The 18,976-nt window shown below is 36.5% G+C and overlaps 1 protein-coding gene and 1 non-coding gene across 6 annotated transcripts in view; one reads left to right on the top strand and one right to left on the bottom strand.

The window, feature by feature from the left end:
• Positions 1 to 18,976, bottom strand: part of UNC13C (unc-13 homolog C) — a 647,876-nt gene that overhangs the window by 341,724 nt on the left and 287,176 nt on the right. For all 5 annotated transcript variants that reach the window (XM_043920107.1, XM_043920110.1, XM_043920109.1 and 2 more), the window contains 2 exons: positions 9,925 to 10,152; positions 8,783 to 8,924 (listed from right to left, as the gene is read on the bottom strand). In XM_043920107.1, the coding sequence (XP_043776042.1) occupies positions 8,783 to 8,924; positions 9,925 to 10,152 (370 nt within the window). The remainder of the gene's footprint in view (positions 1 to 8,782; positions 8,925 to 9,924; positions 10,153 to 18,976) is intronic.
• On the top strand, positions 28 to 99 carry TRNAC-ACA. Its single transcript has one exon. It is a non-coding gene; the product is annotated as a tRNA-Cys (tRNA).

The raw sequence follows: 18,976 nt of genomic DNA, 5'->3' as shown, positions 1-18,976 counted from the left end.
TGAAAGGCAATATTGGTTATATGGACTTCCCTGGTAGCTCAGATGGTAAAGCGTCTGCCTACAATGCAGGAGACCCAGGTTCAATTCCTGGGTTGGGAAGATATCCTGGAGAAGGAAATAGCAACCCACTCTAGTATTCTTGCCTGGAAAATTCCATGGACAGAGGAGCCTGATAGGCTATAGTTCATGGGGTCGCAAAAAGTCAGACATGACTGAGTGACTTTATTTTCTTTCTTTCCTTCTTTTCTTTTGGTTATATATCCCCATGGTGCCACAATAAAGACAATGATTAGCAAACAAATCTGTAACCCTGTAAATTGTGACTAAGCTCCTTGCTTTGGACAAATGTGGGACTATCTTCTTGACAAATGACTTCCTGATGCTGATACCATCGTTGCAAGCCAGCTCAGATGACTGTGGAAATGCTCCCTTCCCACGTAGTCCAGAAGAGGCCTGCACTAGTAATCCAGGCAATACATCAAATCCCTGATTACATTCAGGCTGTCATTTTAAAATATGAACCGGCCATGCTCTAAAGACATTTTTATTTGATTGCAGTATTTAAATGCTATCTCCTATGGAGATTAGTTTATGCTTAATTCATACTCAGCCCTGGGCTGAGCAGCACATGACATGGTGGAGAGTCCTGGGCCTGAGGCACTCAGCGTGCCGCTCCATCTGGGTCGCTGTGAATTGAACACAGGTGGCATATGCTGTGAGGGCCAAGGCGATCACACCTCTATAAATGACAGCATTATGAGTTTCTGATACTTCGGGGTTAAAGGAGCTTCTGTATAATACTACTTCATAACAATAACTTTACTGAGTCAAGGTGGGGAAAACTTTCTGTGCTCAATGCCCACTGTGAACAAACCTAGACACAATATACAAACCTAGTATATTGAAAAGCAGAGACATCACTTTGCCAACAAAGGTCTGTATAGTCAAAGCTATGGCTTTTCCAACTAGTCACATATGAATGTGAGAGTTGGACCATAAAGAAAGCTGAGTGCCGAAGAATTGATGCTTTTGAACTGTGGAGCTGGAGAAGACCCTGGAGAGTCCACTGGATCAAACTAGTCCATCCTAAAGGAAATCAACTCTGAGTATTCATTGGAAGGACTGATACTGAAACCGGAGTGCCAACACTTTGGCCACCTGATACAAGGAACAGACTCATTGGAAAAGACTCTGATGCTGGGAAAGACTGAAAGAAGGAGAAGGGGACAACAGAGAATGAGATGACTAGATGGCATCACAGATTCAATGGACATGAGTTTGAAAAAAACTGGGAGATAGCAAAGGACAAGGAAGCCTGGTGTGCTACAGCCCATGGGGTCATAAAGAGTCAGACTGAGCAACTGAACAACCACAACCCACTGTGAACCTGAGATTCAAAGAGGTTGAGGCATTTCCTGGTGGTTAAGAAGCATGCTGAATCCAGAAGGGCTCTGGAACTTAGGTTCATAAACTTTAAGTACAGAGAGTTTTTTTTTTTTTAATATAATATGTAATTACTCAAGTCAGTACTTCCCATGGACCCAATATAGTGCTTTGCATATAAGGAAATGGAAGTAGAATTTAACTGATACCCCACTAAGCAAGTGGAGCTGGTTGTTCAGACAATACATGAGTAGAATGTTTAAACACCATTACCATGTCTATTCAACATCACCATGAATAAATGAGGGCATGTCCACACACCTACCATGCTGCTAAGTTGCTTCAGCCATGTCTGACTCTGTGCAACCCCACAGACGGCAGCCCACCAAGCTCCCCATCCCTGGGATTCTCAAGGCAAAAACACTGGAGTGGGTTGCCATTTCCTTCTCCAAACCATAGGCATTGCATTGACTAGACTCTTTATTAAATTAACTCTTTACTCTAATGGTTATTACCAGTCAAAACAAGATAGCTAATACATGCCTGCTACTGCCCCTCCAAGAGGTAGTCAGTGTGACATTTTGTTTTCATTTCCTATGTTAGCAAAAATGAGGCACCATGGATCAACTACAGGGTTCTCTAGAAATCACAGTATCAACATATAACATATAATCTATGTCTCTTAATCACAAAATTTCTCATTCAAAGGAGCAGACAATACTGCCATTTTCTCCCTAGAATCCACTGGAGAGACTGACTCCTTTTCCTCTTGAGGGAATGGTTTATGACAAGCATAAACATTTCATTAACTGTAGCACAGGAAAATAAAATAAAATGTCATAATTAATTATGTAATGATCAAATACATAAATTACTAGGATCCAAGAGCAAAGATAATGAACACCTTAGATTTACATACCATTATCATTTTCAAAGCGTTTTTATATATATTAGCTTAATTAACTCTCATGTGATATTTTAAAAATTACACATTTACAACCCCTACTCTCCCACATTTCTGCAAAGGCTTAACTGGTCATGCCTCTTTTCCCTGTAAACACTCTCCAGAGTGTCCCATTCTAGAGTCACACATTCATAGTCTTTTGAAGATTAAAATTTCCAACTTCTCTTTTTAACCCACGATAAGAGAGGTAGAATTAAAATTGAAATCACTTGGCATTAATCTCTTGAGGGCATCAAAGTGCCATTAGTGGGAGAACAATTAAGCTTTCAAGCAAAAAAATTGAAAAATTACTTCATTTGCATTTTTGTCTTACCAGCTTGTGACTGCCTTGTTGGTTCAGATCAATTGCATTTTTTCTGAAGGAAGAATTTGGATGTGGGTAAAAACAGACCTCTGTACTCTACTTGTATCTTATTTTTGATTTCACAATAGGGGGCTCCTTTGTAGACTTGACTGTACTATAACCTGTGTAAGCTTTGATTTTTTTCAATAAAATGAAGGAGTTGGATAAAACCATCTCTCAGTATTTCACTCAATTTCAATTCTCTAAATTCTTACTTCAGCAGTACTTCCTTCCTACAGCACCTTGTTCATCAGACTAATCTTGGTCTCATTATTCAGACTGGAACTTTTTCAATGTTAAAGTATTATTGCTATGTTTGCTCTAAATCCTTGGCACAAAGGATATGATGTCACTAACGTTAATGATTGTAATAATACAACTGCTATTTTGAATATGCTTAACAGGTAACAAAAGCTCTCTATATATTATCTCAAGAAATATATCAATCCTATGAAGTATGTATTATCTCAGCTTTTCATATTAGAAAAGCTAAAGTTCAGAATTTAAACAAATTGCCCCAAATGCAAGCTAAAGTCACACCATTAATAAGCCATCCTATTTTCAGAACCTCAGGACACGTTTTTACACTCCAGTTCACAGGGAAGAACTGTCAGGTTAGTGGGAGGCATGGATGAGTTCATCTATGACACGTATGCATTTTTCAAAATCTGCACATAAAATCACCATGAACTCATTTCCTCCTGCCAAAGAAAGTCCCTTATAAAGAAAGATAAATTTGCAATTTCCACACCATTTTCATGGTCAAATGAAAACATGCACAGGTAGATTCAAAATAGTATTTCTAGAACCAATGATACAGAACATCAGTAATAAAAACGGAATCTTTGCGTTCAGGTAGCTGGCAACAAAATTAATTACTGTTGAAAATTTAGACATTCATATTTTACATTCTAGAAGGAAAGAAACAAAATATCTGTGAGCATAGTTTCACTTACAGCTCATAAATATTGATGGTAAAGTGAAAATAAGAAATATATATATAACTATATATATACCAGCAGGGTACAATAAATTTAAATTTCCTCTTCCTTGAAAAGAAGGCTGTTTAAAAAATACATATATTGTTGTTGCCAGTATGTGGTGTCTCTTATCAAAAAGAAAACCAAGCATACAGTAAATTACACAAAAAACTGCCAATCAGCATATCAAAAACTCATATTTTAACTACCTATTTCAATATACTCAGCCCATGAACCATGACGTTTTCTGACCTGGGGACAAACACTATTCCTGACATGAATGAGCACTGGACGCTGTCATATCTAGTTCTTTTGGGTGGAGCTTATCTTGATTTGGGGCAGTTTTCTCACTGCATGCATGTATCATTACTCAGATGATTTGTCAAAGGAGGCCCTTTGCAGGATTAGAAAACTAGACTATTTCGACTACAGCATTTCTGTGGTAATGTCTGTTTAGTGCTGTCGACATAATACCACAACATTAAAGGATGCTTTATTTAAAAGGTTGGGGACTGCTGCTTTGTTTCATAGACTGCAACTGGCAACCTACGAATCACATATATCCAGATGTTGCACCCTGTTTCACATATTCTGTGTTGGCTCTCACACTTTCTTATTTTGTTCTGCTAATAAGTTAAATTCAAAGTTCCAGACTTTCTATTCTAGTCAAGAAGAAGTAACAGGGACTAGAGATATACCCTCACATGAAAAGTCAAAAAGTGAGCAAAATATTTGAAATATTGTTTTTCAATATACTCAAGATTTGTCAACAGTGATTCCAAGAAGACCAAAAAAAAAAACCAAAATTAACAAGGTGAGCCTCACCATTACTTCAGCTTACTTCCCTGAGCGAATTTCCAAGCCACTGTGCAAAGAGAGGAAAGCCAGGTGGAGTCGTCTGGACTCTCTGAGTTAGAAAGACAGAGCTGAAAATCTGAGGAAACCAAAGCAGTTAGGAGTCACAAACCATGCTACCAAAAAGAAGAGGACTGAACTGAAAAAAACAAAAACAAAAAAACAACTTCCAATCTGCTACAGGCTCATCTTGAGCAATCAGTTGAGTAATAAGTGCATGCATGTGATAAAACTACCAAAGGCCAGGTTAGAAGCCATCCTCAAAATAATTAGATGTCACAATGCCCAGCACTCACCAAGGCCAGAAGTAGTGCTTATGTCTCCTGCACAGATAAGAAAAGTTTATCATTCATGAGTCAGTTGGCAGAGGATATGCAAAAGTCTTGCTTCAGCACTGAGGAGTAATTAGCCTGAAGTTGAGTGCTGTTTCATTTCCACTTAATAAATTTTAAAAGCAAGACCGGAAGAACTAAAGGGTTTTCATGTAACTTAACTACATCTCAGAACAGAGCTCAGGAATATTTAGAGGATGTTAAAAGTATTCAGCAACCAACAAGGCAGTATTCAAAAAGTCTGTTATCCAATTTAAACCATTAGGCACATGAAGTGGCAGAAAAACATGACACAAAATAAGGAAAAAAAAAATCTATCGATCAAAACTAACCAAGGATGGACACAGATGATAGAATTGGCAGTTAAGGGCATAAAAACAACTGTCATAATAATTGCATGAATCAGAAAGTTAAGTACAGAAGGACAGTATCGGAGGAATGGGAAGACAAGCCACAGATGGGGAGAAAGTATTTTAAGACACACCTGTGGTGAAAGTCTATTATCCAAAATATTCAAAGAAATAATAAAATTAGATAATAATAAACAACTTGATTGAAAAATGGGCCAAAAACCTTAACAGACACCTCATCAAAGAAAATAAAAAGGATGGCAGATAAGCAAATGAAAAGATATCCCATAAAGAATGTCTTAAATGAAAATCACAGTACTAATAAATCAACAGCAAAGTATCACTACACACCCATCAGAACAACCAAAATTCAAAATGCAGGCAATGTCAAAAGCTAGAGCAAATATGGAGCAAGAAGAACTATTACTGACTGCTGGTGAGAATGCAAAAGGGTACAGCCACTTTAGAAGACAGTTTGTCAGTTTCTTACTGAACTAAACACATTCTTACCATATGATCAAGCAATCATACTCCTTGGCATTTACCCTAAGGAGCAGAAAACTTATGTCCACATAAAAACCTGTGTTATTTACAGGAGCTTTTTTATGTGGACATAAGTTTTTTATGAACCATTATTCATAATGGTTAAAACTTTGAAGTAACCAAGATGTTCTTCAGTAAGGTGAATGGACAAATTCAAGATAATATTACTCTAGTACATCAAGACAAATATTACTCAGTGCTAAAAAAGAAATGAGCTATCAAACCATGAAAAAAAAAACACAGAACCTTAAATGTATATTACTAAATGGAAAAAAGTCAATCTGGAAAGGATACATATTGTATAACTCAAAATAATAGGACCTCCTAGAAGAGGCAAAATTTTGGAGACAGTAAAAGATCAGTAGTTGTCAAGAATTGGCAGAGTGAGGAGTAATGAACAGTTGATGAGCAGAGGATTTTTAAGGTGGTGAAAATACTGTGCCTGATACCATAATGATGAATACATGTTATTATACATCTGTCCAAATATATAGAATATAAACACGATGAGAAATTTTATGTCTCCTATGAATTTTGAGTGATTATCTTGTGTCGATGTAGTTTTATCAATGTAACAATATACCCACACTCTGTTGGGAGATGGTAATAATAGAGGGAGGCTATGCATGTGTAGGAGTAGAAGGTATATTGGGAAATCCCTACATGGGCTCTTCAATTTTCCTATGAATGTCACCTCCTCCAAATACATCTTAATTTTTAAAACAGTTAAGTAGAGTTGCTGAAGACGCAAAGACTCAATCTGAACTTCCTGATGTGGAAACTAAAACATCTAAGATGAAAAATGCAGTGGTTTGGATTAAGAGTAGATTAGACATTACAGAAGAAGAAGTCACAGCAATAGAAATAATTTAAAGTGAAATACAGAGAAGGAGAGGGGGCGGGTAGAGCATCCATGGTCTGTGGGACAACTTCAAGAGGCTTTATATATGTGTAGGTGAAACCTCCAGAAGACAGAAGCAGAAAGAATATTTGAAGAAATAATGGCCAAACTTTTTCCAAATTTAAAGAAAACTTCAGACTCATGGGCTCAAGTAGTTCAATAAACCCTAAGCACCAGAAACACAAAGAAAATTAAACCATGAAAGACCATAATCAAATTGTACAGGTGAGTAAAGACAACAAAACTTTAAAAGCAATCATGGGGGTGGGGGATAACACGTACAGAGGAACAAAGAAGCAAAGAAGACAACAGATTTCTCATGAAAAATAAGAAAGCAACAAAAACACAAACACAATGGAACAATATTGTCCAAGTATATTTTTCAAAATGACATTTAGAATCAGATAATCATCTCAGTATGCAGTAAAAACTTAGACAAAATGCAGTATTGACTTCTGATCAAAACTCAGCCTACTGGAAGTAGAAGAAGGCTGTCTTAACTGGAAAAGTGGCATCTACAAGCCCACAGCTAATATCAGAGCTAATCAAGAAAGGAACCTCTTCCCTCTAGTATCAGGAACAAAGCCAGGATGTCTGCTTTTATCATTTTTACTTGGCATTATACTGGAACTCTTAGCCAAGAGAAGAAAGCAATCAAAACCATCCCAGGCTTTACTTTGTATGAAAAAATGACGTTGATTAAAACATACACATGAAAATAATTAAAAGGTTCTAAAATATATAAAATAACTTTGAAAAAAGAAAAAGTTGGACAACTAGGACTGTCTGATATTAAGACTTTATTTATTATAAAGTAAAGCTTTATGATAAACTGTATGATATACTGTATATCAAGACTGTATGATATACTGTATAACATAGGAAACTCTACTTAATGCTCTATAATGACCTATATGGGGAAAGAAGTGTTGATATACGTATATGTATAACTGATTCACTTTGCTGGTTTTGAACTTTCAAATCTTCAGTTTCTCCTACAAAACTAAGCTCTGGCTACTTGCACCCACAAGACAGCATGGCAATGGAGATGTTTCTTGCCCATGAGTCACTAGCTCTCAAGTTTGCAGCAGTGCCTTTCCCTCTCCTTTATGGTCCTTATCCTGCTTTATTCACTTACTTGACTGCCTTAGGAATAAGAATTTTTGATTATCAATCAATTTCTTATCTTCTGTTAACAAACAAAGAGATAGTAAAATGGTTTCTCCCAGTAGTCTGAAGGGAGAAGTCACAGAAAGCTCTTAACACTGTCTCTGGTACCCTCTGTTATTGGGTACCAACTCATTTTCCACACCCTTTTTTTTCTCCCACACCCTTTTCTTAATACTTTCTGAGCCAATATACACATGAAGCTCTTATTTCATGCACACTATTTCCCACATTGCCAGACAATCTCTATGTGTTGTGTTTGCTTACTTAGCACGTAAAGGAGATCCATGTTTAAACCACTAACAAATAAGAAGGAAAGAGAAAAGCATCGTTTACTTTTAAACTCATAGATTGGCATTTTCATTTCCAACAAACAGTAACCGGAAGTCATCTTATCTCTCTTCAAGAAGGATTGACAGGAAGAAAAGAACCCTTGACAGAAAAATGATGCCTTGCTATTTGGTACAGGATATAAAAGGTTTAAAAATAAATGACGCACAGAAAATGAGAGGTTCTAAAAGTTATCATCAACCATTTCATCAGTATAGGCTGGTATGGGTGTGATAGGGCATGTGATGCTCAGTCTTTCTACTGTTTTCAGTCATAAATCTTCAGATGTCAAGATATTGCTGAATCAAGCCTGTAAATTCCTCACTATACTGGGTCAACTCAAGTTACAGGTCATGTTGCAATCATTTTTTTTTCTCCTGCAAACTAACCCCAGCTGTGCCACCTTTTTTGTTTGTAATATTCTTTTTATTCACTTGCTTCTCAAGATGAGGAACAAATAATAAATATTATAAGAGTATTAAATAAGTTCACAATATCAGTTCACAACATCTTTTTATAATTCCTACATAGATACAATTAAAACATGAAATAATTATTGCTTGTGTATTTTGCATGCTTGTAAATTTATCCTCAAATATTTCAATATTTTAATAGTTTTCCATTATATACTTACAAATAAAACTTTTCATCCCATACTGGATTCAAATTTCCAAAAATGGTTTTAGTCCTTCTTTTGTTCTTTCCCACTTGAACTGTAACATACGGGTCACTAGACCCTGTTTTGTCTTTTGCCTGCAAGCCTTGTGCAGAAACCACTGAAACAAACCAAATTCAAACTTTTAGTATAAATATTTTTGCAGAAACAAAAAACTGATAATGAAGGAAACGTTTTCTATTATTTTGTTCCCTGGGTTTGCAGACACATACCCACTGCTTTCAGTCTCATGAACAACAGGATTTAACAAAATGTTTAATGAAGGAATCAATCACACAACATTAAAACCTTTCTTTGGCTAATATTTCCTTTTGCCTGTAATGAACAGTAGCTGTAGACATACCTCTACATATATTTATTAGCTATATACTCATATGTCACTGCATGCGTGTATAGACAAATGAGAATGCACAAACATTAAGCCAATTAATTAATTCAGTAAATATTTTGAATTATCCAATGTAGTTCAAAGTCTGTGATTTAAAATGTTTTTGTGTACATGAGTTTACTATCAGTATTAAAGAGAAGCTTCTTTATTTTACCTTTTGAATACAATATGAGTGAGTTAAGAGGCTTGGTAAATATTCACATGAGAACCTATGCAGTTGCTGTTACTGTTATGAGCAACTTCAGAAGTTCCAATTACTAGACATCACTACACTCAAACTGCATTGAGTCAAGGATCAAATGGATAAGCGGTATTGATCCAGGAGTAAGTAAAATGATATTTGTTTTCTCATTAAGAAAAATTGACTAAAGAGATTATTGTCTACTCTTGTCATTTATCTGTGTCAGGCAGCAACAAAACTAATCTCCTATAAACTGCAGGGTATTGACAAATATATTATAAAACAGAACTTCCTTCCTCTCGAAGAGGAAGATTAGATTAGACATGACTTTTGATTAGAATGAGACATGGACTGAAATGACTTCAATTATCTACCATACCTTTTAGAAATTTGAAGTTTCAATTAGACTTCAAAGTTGACAAGACTGAAAAAAATCTCCTTATTTTGCCTATAACATTTATTAGCAGTGATTTCTAAGATACATAAAAATCTCAAGGTGGAATAAAAATTTTCAAAAAGACTTATGTTTACCTGTAATGGTTATTTTTGCTGACCACTTAGATGTCCCATCCAGTACACTCTGTTTGGCTGCCTTTGTGTACTGCACAAAATCTTCTTTAGAAATCTGAAACATTTCCTGAATTACTTCAAACACCTCTGGCCTGTTTGTCTCCCTGATCTTCATTCTTTCTTTCATGGCTGTAATAATGGTTTGAGTCTTATCTTCTGCACCATGCTTAGAACTCTTTTCTGCTGCTCCTAATAATAGAAAATTTGATGATGATGTAAATATACATGAAGCTATTTTTCACAGACCAAGAGAAGGAGGGTCAGAAAAAAAAGGAAGAACATGAGAATGAATGAATGCTCTAATTCTCAGGAATCAGGGCAGCTTTTTCAGAAAATATCAGGAGAATAAGCACCATGCTGAGATTCAGAATGACTAGCCCTTATGCTACTGTAGGTAATGGACATCCACAATCCCAGTGTTTTTTAGTTGTATTACTGAACTGAATCACAGCTGTGCAATTATTTGGTTTGAATTTTTAAAAGCAACTTTCCAAACCAAAGGAACACACACAATCAAATGTGTTACATACCACACATATTTACTCATTGGGTAACCAAGACAAAATTGAGAAACAGATACTTATGACAAATTTCACTCAAAAATCAACATTTCAAATACTTGCATTCACCTAAAGTGCCTATTTTTAATTCATGAAATTTATTGTAATTAAAAGCTTACATTTTTCCTTGCAAAATGAAAACTACCACTATCCATTAGATTGAAATATAGGGTGAGATTTTACTTGGAATGAAAGTGATTCTACTTAAAAAGGATTTAGAAACCACCAGGCTGCACTATCCCTACATCATGGACCACAGATGTGCACTCTCATTCTATGATATGGCCACTTTTTTAAACAGGCTGAATTTTCACTTTCTACTCAAAAAGTAATTTTTTATTTCTAGGACATGTATTTGTTATGATTGGTCTCAATTTTCTGGGCTATAAACTATCTTTGTGTTATAAACTCTTGTTAACAAATCCTGGCAGTGAAGAATTTCCAAAAGGCAATCCTCGAGTCCCTCAGCTTCTCCAACCACCAGTCCGACAGTCTTAATGCTCTCTGTGGCCTCTGGGTTGCTCTGTATTCCATGAGCAAACAGTGGACCTTGATTCTGACTCTCAAGGTTCCTTACTGACTGTGAAATAGGAAAGTAAAAGACCATGTATCTGGGTCCAGAGAGACTGTCGCTGCTGAAACCAAACACTTTTTGGTACAGAAGCAACTGAGATATAATGAAAAGAATATTGTGGCTATAGGTAGTAATCATTTCAATTTTTATCTCCAAGACTATAAATACTGCCAACCTTGTATTATATTTTTTGAAACACTGTATTTATGAAATAGGCATACTAATAGCTCATAAAATTGTTTAGAGATTGAATGTGATGATTTATCTACACAATTCCAACCACAAAGGATAGTCTCATTAATGTTCTTTGAATCTACTTCTGTAAATGGTGTGCGCCTGATTTAAACACAGAAACTAAAAGGGAAGGTCAACTATGAACTTTCCTTATAACAAATTCATATAAAATTTAACATCAATATTTTAGTGAACATTTTCATTATTTGAAAATATAATATTTGTTTTCTAAAGTGGTAAAAGTGCATTGGTAGTAATCAAAATGTAATTAAAGTATGGTCAAAGAGATGCATATTCTATTGGTAGAAAGACCAGTTTCCCTGTCTTTATATATTTTTTTTAATGTTTGAAGATTTAAACCACATATGTGAAAAAGAATACTAAAAATTAATGTATTCTGTTTAAGATATAATTTGAAGGGACATTCTTAATGCCATCAGTTCAGCTCAGTCACTCAGTCGTGTCTGACTCTTTGCGATCCCATGAATTGCAGCACGCCAGGCCTCCCTATCCATCACCAGCTCCCGAAATTTACTCAAACTCATGCCCATCGAGTTGGTGATGCCATCCAACCATCTCATCCTCTGTCATCCCCTTCTCCTCCTGCCCCCAATCCCTCCCAGCATCAGGGTCTTTTCCAATGAGGCAACTCTTCACATGGGGTGGCCAAAGTATTGGAGTTTCAGCTTCAACATCAGTCCTTCCAATGAACACCCAGGACTGATCTCCTTTAGGATGGACTGGTTGGATCTCCTTGCAGTCCAAGGGACTCTCAAGAGTCTTCTCCAACACCACAGTTCAAAAGCACCAATTTTTTGGTGCTCAACTTTCTTCACAGTCCAACTCTCACATCCATACATGACCACTTAATGCCATAGTGATCTATTAAAACATGCCCTAGAATAACTATACATTTGTGAGTTATGTACCTCTAAGCATTCTTGTAATTTGTTAATAATGGCTTCATTCCATAGAGCATAATTCTCACAGAGTAAAATTAGCATAGGCTAAACTACATAGTTGCAACTCCCCAAAAGAGATATTTTACTTCAAGTATTGGAATAATCATTAAATAGAAAAAAACAACAGTTGCTTGAAAAAGTCACCTGCAAGATTCAAAGTGCCTCAAAAGTTTGGTTTTAAAGGTGATTCAAAGAATGTCCAAAGGGTTAGAAGCATGATTAAAATATTGGCTTCCCCCAATATTTCATTTCTAAACAACTATGCTTGTTATGTCTACTAATGCCTTCAAAGCTCTAGAAAAGTATGTTCAGTTCAGTTCAGTGGCTCAGTCATGTCCGACTCTTTGCGACCCCATGAGTCGCAGAATGCCAGGCCTCCCTGTCCATCACCAACTCCCGGAGTTTACTCAAATCATGTCCATTGAGTCAGTGATGCCATGCAGCCATCTCATCTTCCGTCGTCCCCTTCTCCTCCTGTCCCCAATCCCCCCCAATATCAGGGTCTTTTCCAATGAGTCAACACTTCACATCAGGTGGCCAAAGTATTGGAGTTTCAGTTTCAGCAAAAATCCTTCCAATGAACACCCAGGACTGACCTCCTTTAGGATGGACTGGTTGGATCTCCTTACAGTCCAAGGGACTCTCATGAGTCTTCTCCAACACCACAGTTCAAACGCATCAAGTTTTTGGTGCTCAGCCTTCTTCACAGTCCAACTCTCACATCCATACATGACCACTGGAAAAACCATAGCCTTGACCAGATGGACCTTTGTTGGTAAAGTAATGTCTCTGCTTTTTAATACGCTATCTAGGTTGGTCATAACTTTCCTTCCAAGGAGTAAGCGTCTTTTAATTTCATGGCTGCAATCACCATCTGCAGTGATTTTGGAGCCCCCAAAAATGAAGTCTGACACTCTTTCCACCGTTTCCCCATCTATTTCCCATGAGGTGATGGGACCAGATGCCATGATCTTAGAAAATTCATTTTCTGAATGTTAAGCTTTAAGCCAACTTTTTCACTCTCCTCTTTCACTTTCATCTAAGAGGCTTTTTAGTTCCTCATCACTTTCTGCCATAAGAGTGATGTCATCTGCATATCTGAAATGTTAAAGTCCTCAAAAGTTAAATGCATTAACTTTTGGATTATTTTTCTAATTCAGGCAGAGCCAATTTACTGCCATCCACATAATAAATGTTCATCCCAATAATAACTACCAAATTCAAGGTTAGAATGTCAAAAGAATTTTCTTCTTAAGAAACCAAGCCTCTCTACTTAACAACCACTGCTTAAATTCTCTTGAAGAATCAACTAGGAAAGCTTGACAATTAACTTTGACGTAATTCACCAATGCTCTTGATGTTGGAGTAGCATATCTACTCTAATATTTACAGACAACAGACAGACCCATAAATTGCAAAATCACCAATCTGGGAGAGCAAGTTAGTAGAGACTTATGTTTGAGCCTTTTATCTATTATTTCTAGAAAAGACACATAACGTCTATGCTTTTGATCTGAAAAATGATTCAACTTTGATTTAGTTTAGGGATACAGACCAATTCACAAATTTGTAACTCATCTACAATGACTTTTCATTGCCCTATCATTTACTGAACCCACATATTTCATCTTATTTTTCTAATGAAACTATTTCTTAAATAAATTTCCAGCTCTTTGGTTTATTATTTTCCTTTGGGCTTATTATCTTTATCTCAAAGTTATCAGAGATAAACAGATTTGTATCTATATGAGTCTTCCTTCAAAGTATGTGGTAGAAGATCTAGCAGCTTCACTGAAATACAGTAATAAGTCAACCAGAGGTCAACAATAAAGATCAAAGGCGATATTACATAATAAAAGCACTTTGTAAAGTGTAATACATTATCCAAATGGAACTCATATTTGTTACTTTTAAAAACACTTAATTGACAGATCAGAAAACGCAATTATGCAGAAGACTGCAAGGGAATTCAACCTTAGACAGAGGCAGACTTATCTCACATGATGCCCTTAAGCCTAATTTAATGGAATAAAGCCAATTAGTTAGAAACCGTCATTTTTCTTTCATTTTTATTCATTACCCAAAGCATCTAAATTGCATATGAAAGTAACAGTTTCATCATTTTACATGGTAATTTATAATTTCAGTTTTCCTTCCAAATAATTATCTATATATATATGTGACAAATGCATCATCCCACCTTGGCCCCAGTCTCTTCTCTTTCCTATTCTTTCAACAGCTGTTCTAAAACATTTTCACTCTCCATTACTCTCCACTCTCAGCATATGATACTATCTTTTCTTTAAAAGAAATCCTGGCTTTCTAAATTCAGTGGTCACATTTTCTTCCCTCCCCCATGGAAAAAAGCAAAACAACAAAAGCCAAACTTGATTTATAGCATTTGCAGATTTCTGTGCTGTAAATATTCCTAACATGGCCGATTTCAAGCAACTGCCTCACAGAATTCTTCAATATTTTTCAATCAACACTGATGTGACTACTTCTGTCAGTATTGATTTTATATACAGATTTTATATACAGTATTGATTTTATATACACACGTCCTCTACATACTAGTCTTTAAAGCCAACTTCAGTTATTTGTATTCCAAGTATCTAGTACACTGCTTGGAAAATAAGATACACTCAATAAAGATAAAAAGTTTATTGGGGGAATCTAAAAGAAAACAATTACTATATTTGGGTATTCAATTTGGCCCTGGGTTTAATTTAATGTGCTATAAACTTTTTGCACACTGTGACCATAAGGCCAAAAATATTGGAAGAAACAAGAATGAGTTGCTATGTAAAATGTCAGACATTCTTTGTCATATCTTATGAAAAGACAAAATACACTGGGCTCTTAGCTTCAGATTTAGAATTTTCAGAAGACAAATCTGTGCCCACCATTATAAAAGCAGAATTTGGTTGGCATACGTATTTCATGCATTTAATAACATAAAGCAAATGCATAAGTCCAAATATCAGTGAAAAAAGTAAATCAAGAAAACTACTTTTAAATAAGACCAAAGAGCATAGCGCTCATGGTGCTGTGGTTACAGAAGGAGTCAGCCTTCTATTTAAATTCTGATTTGCTGCTTATGATCTGAACTTGGGCTAGTTAATTCTTTCTGTAAGCTTTAGTTTTGTCATCTGAGAAAAAGAAGGAAATAATATGACTGTTTTCTTTTACAGGGTCATTGTAAGGATTAAATGAGATACTGATATAGTTTCAATACTAATAATTGAATAAGCACAGGGATTTCAGGACAAAGGTGTGGGTATAGCATTTATTAAAGAATTTCACATTAATAAGAAATTACAGGGTTTTGCACTTCACTTGCCCCATGAAGCACTCCTTGAAAATTTTGCCCTTGACAGTGTCATGCTCAGCATCTGCCAAGGCTAAATGCTCTATTAACTGTTCACTAGATCAGAGTTCAACGACAACAGAGTCCAAAGAGACTGCAGAAAAGAATAATGATAACAAGAATGTTAATCGTAATTTATTACTAACATCCATTAACCCTTTACCTGCATTTGAAGCTGATGAATCCAGAGATTGCAAGTGGTTAATAACCCTGCACTTAGGATCTGACACTGAGCCATGTGTCTCCCCTAAGAGTGTCTAATCTGATAAACTTTACTGCTTTTACAGTCTTTACCGTAAAATTGTGTAGGTGGACCTGCTTTTGTCATCCCTGCTTTCCTCTCCCATGAAATCACATAGGTGGGCATGTAGTTGGCATTTCCTACTCTTTCCCTTTAGCTGTTTTTACAACCAAGATAATCTTAACCCTCCTCTTTTACCATGCCTTCAATCTTTCAAGGAACAGCTTCACGACTCCCACGTCTTTAAGTCAGCCACCTCCTTTTTCTTGTAAGATCAAAGTCACACACTCCGCATGATTTCTCCCACACAACAAAGGACTGATGTTTAACAAGAGGGTAACTGGAGGAGCACAGATCCAGCCTAGCATCATCTCCCACCCCTGGAGGTGGGGAATGTAGGCTGGGAGCCCCCTTTCCAGGAACTGCCACCTTCTACAAAGTGACTTCACTGTCATCAAACCTACAGCCCCAAACAAACAGAAGCAACCATTCCTGCCCTCTCTACTAGACCAAACCCACCAAATTCCATCATCCGATTTTTAGTAAATGCAATCTTTTAGAAGTTTAGAAACATTTGCGTCTCAAAATCCTCCACAAAATCAGGAATGCACTCTCACAATTGTGTATCAAAACTGCATCTCTTAAGCATTATTTAGATATTTGCTTTCTCGAGATTTCCCAATAATTTCCGAGTCTAAAACTATCTATAGGGATTACGGGAACAAATAACTTGTTAAAAAAAAAAAGAAGGGGCAAATTAAAAAACATTTTTACTGTGTAAGAGAAAAAGAAGGGAGCAAGGAAGGGATAGGAAGACGACAGAACTTTTTGGTCTCATCACTTAGCTACATAGATTACTTCAAATCCTTTTCAAAAAGAGAAAGAAAGGAAATGGATAGAAACAAAAAATTAAACAAAATTAAACAAAAAAGTTTTTTTCTTTTTCTCTATTTTTAAATAGCCTCTGACATCTAGAAATTTGGCTAACACAACTGGTTCACACTGTGGCTGGAAGCTGTCCCAGCGCTCACCACTAGGCAATCTTGCTCTCCAGCTGGGTGTAAGGATTCTCACAGGTCACCAACCTTGCACATGGTCCCTCTTTAAACAAATAAGACCACTCTGTAAGTTTTTCTAAGCACAGGTGAAAACCAGGTCACTGTGTGACCACAAAATACCAAACTTCCTCCTCCATATATGAGTGACTACTGCTTCTTTACTAAATTCAGCTATTAGTCTCTCTTGTCTGCTTTCTTATAGATAAGATTTTTTTCTTTTATGTACACAATAACAGGATTGTCCTCACTATAAGGCAACACCTGAGCCAGAGAAATCCTCTCTTTTTAACACTCTCTTACTGAAATGCCCTGTGGTTCACCCTGGTGTGCATTCTCCATCAAAGCCATGGGTAATAAACTGAACTTTCAAAACCACAGGAGTGTTCTTAGTGATCTTTAACGGGAGAGCATTGACAGGTATTATTAATCCTTTTCACATATATGGAAAATGGTGCTCAGAGAGGTTTTAGGAAACTCTTACTAGTGACAGGATTAGAAGCCAGATCTTTCTCAAGTAGCTCAGGACTCCAAAAAGATACATATAGATAGATAGCCTTTTTTCTTAGGTTACATAGAATATTTCTGTCATATTGCTGCTGCTGCTAAGTCGCTTCAGTCGTGTCTGACTCTGTGTGACCCCGTAGACAGCAGTCCACCATGCTCCTCTGTCCCTGGGATTCTCCAGGCAAGAATACTGGAGTGGGTTGCCATTTCCTTCTCCAATGCATGAAAGTGAAAAGTGAAAGTGAAGGCACTCAGTTATGTCCAACTCTTCAAGACCTCATGGACTGTAGCCTACCAGGATCCTCCATCCATGGGATTTTCCTGGCAAGAGTACTGGAATGGGCTCCCATTGCCTTCTCCATCTGTCACATTAAGTGAGGTATAGTCACCCTTTTTGTACCCCCACATACCCTGAAAATGATCCATTATGAGGTTATTCCTTTGGATTAAGAAACTGATCACTGTATTAAAGTAACTTAACTATTGATTCCACTTTTATCCAAGTTATCTTATCAAATCATTTCCTATTTAGTATTGAAAAGTCAGCATTGTGAGTATATTGTGGCTGTAGATAGAGACGATAGAGAATGGGTGAACCTCGAGCTTGGTGGGTTGGCCATAGAGGGAAGTCTTAGGGAGTCATCTGGAAGGGAAGGCTTGGGAAGCCAAGGCCTGGGCATCATAGATTGTCTAAAAGGCAGAGAGAGGAGGAAAGCACTAGAAATAAAATTCAACAACTTTCCATTTCCCCCTCTAGGGATCCATTTTGCACATTTCTTTATAATTAGGAGAGATCACTAGGCTAGGAGTTCAGAGACCTTAGTTGTAACTCTACCTATGTTATTCATTTGGTTTTTTTTTTTTTTATAAGATACTGAGCTGTCTGCACTAAATAAAATCAGTAGCTTGGATTCTTCCAATTCATGGATCTCAAAGGCTCCCCTAATGATCTATGGTTCTATGGAAGAATGATCTCTAAACTATTTCATGCTATTTCTAATTGCACTCTCATGTCCTCATTTGTTGCTTCCCAATATTTATTATGCAGTTAGCTGTGCTTACACGTGTGCTAAATTATGGGGAAACAAAGACTGGTCTCCACCCTAAAGCAGCAAATACAAAGCTTCTTAAGTACTGATTATGTAAACATACTTTGTATAATTGCTATTGACAAAGCAAAATGTAAAAAGTTTCCAAGATATGTGTTCACATTTATGCACCTAAGTTGTAGAAAATAGGTCTGAACCCAGGGACAACACTGATAACTTTTTTTTCTAGATCTGAAAGCCCAGAATAAAGCTCCTACCCACAGTAGCTGTTCAACCTACACAAATAACATATGTCTTAAGATAGCATGGTTGGAAAATGTGGTAACACAAATACCCCACCCCCAAAAAATCACTAGTTTGCAGACAGGAATGCACGAGCCAGATTTTGTCAATGTTATGAAGTCACAATGGCTAGGCATTAGTGCACAGAAGCTTAACATAATGTTAGTGGGAAACACAGA

Source organism: Cervus elaphus, chromosome 12, assembly GCF_910594005.1.
Source record: "Cervus elaphus chromosome 12, mCerEla1.1, whole genome shotgun sequence".
NCBI classification, from domain to species: Eukaryota; Metazoa; Chordata; class Mammalia; order Artiodactyla; family Cervidae; genus Cervus; species Cervus elaphus.
This window is presented reverse-complemented; position numbering and strand designations above follow the sequence as displayed.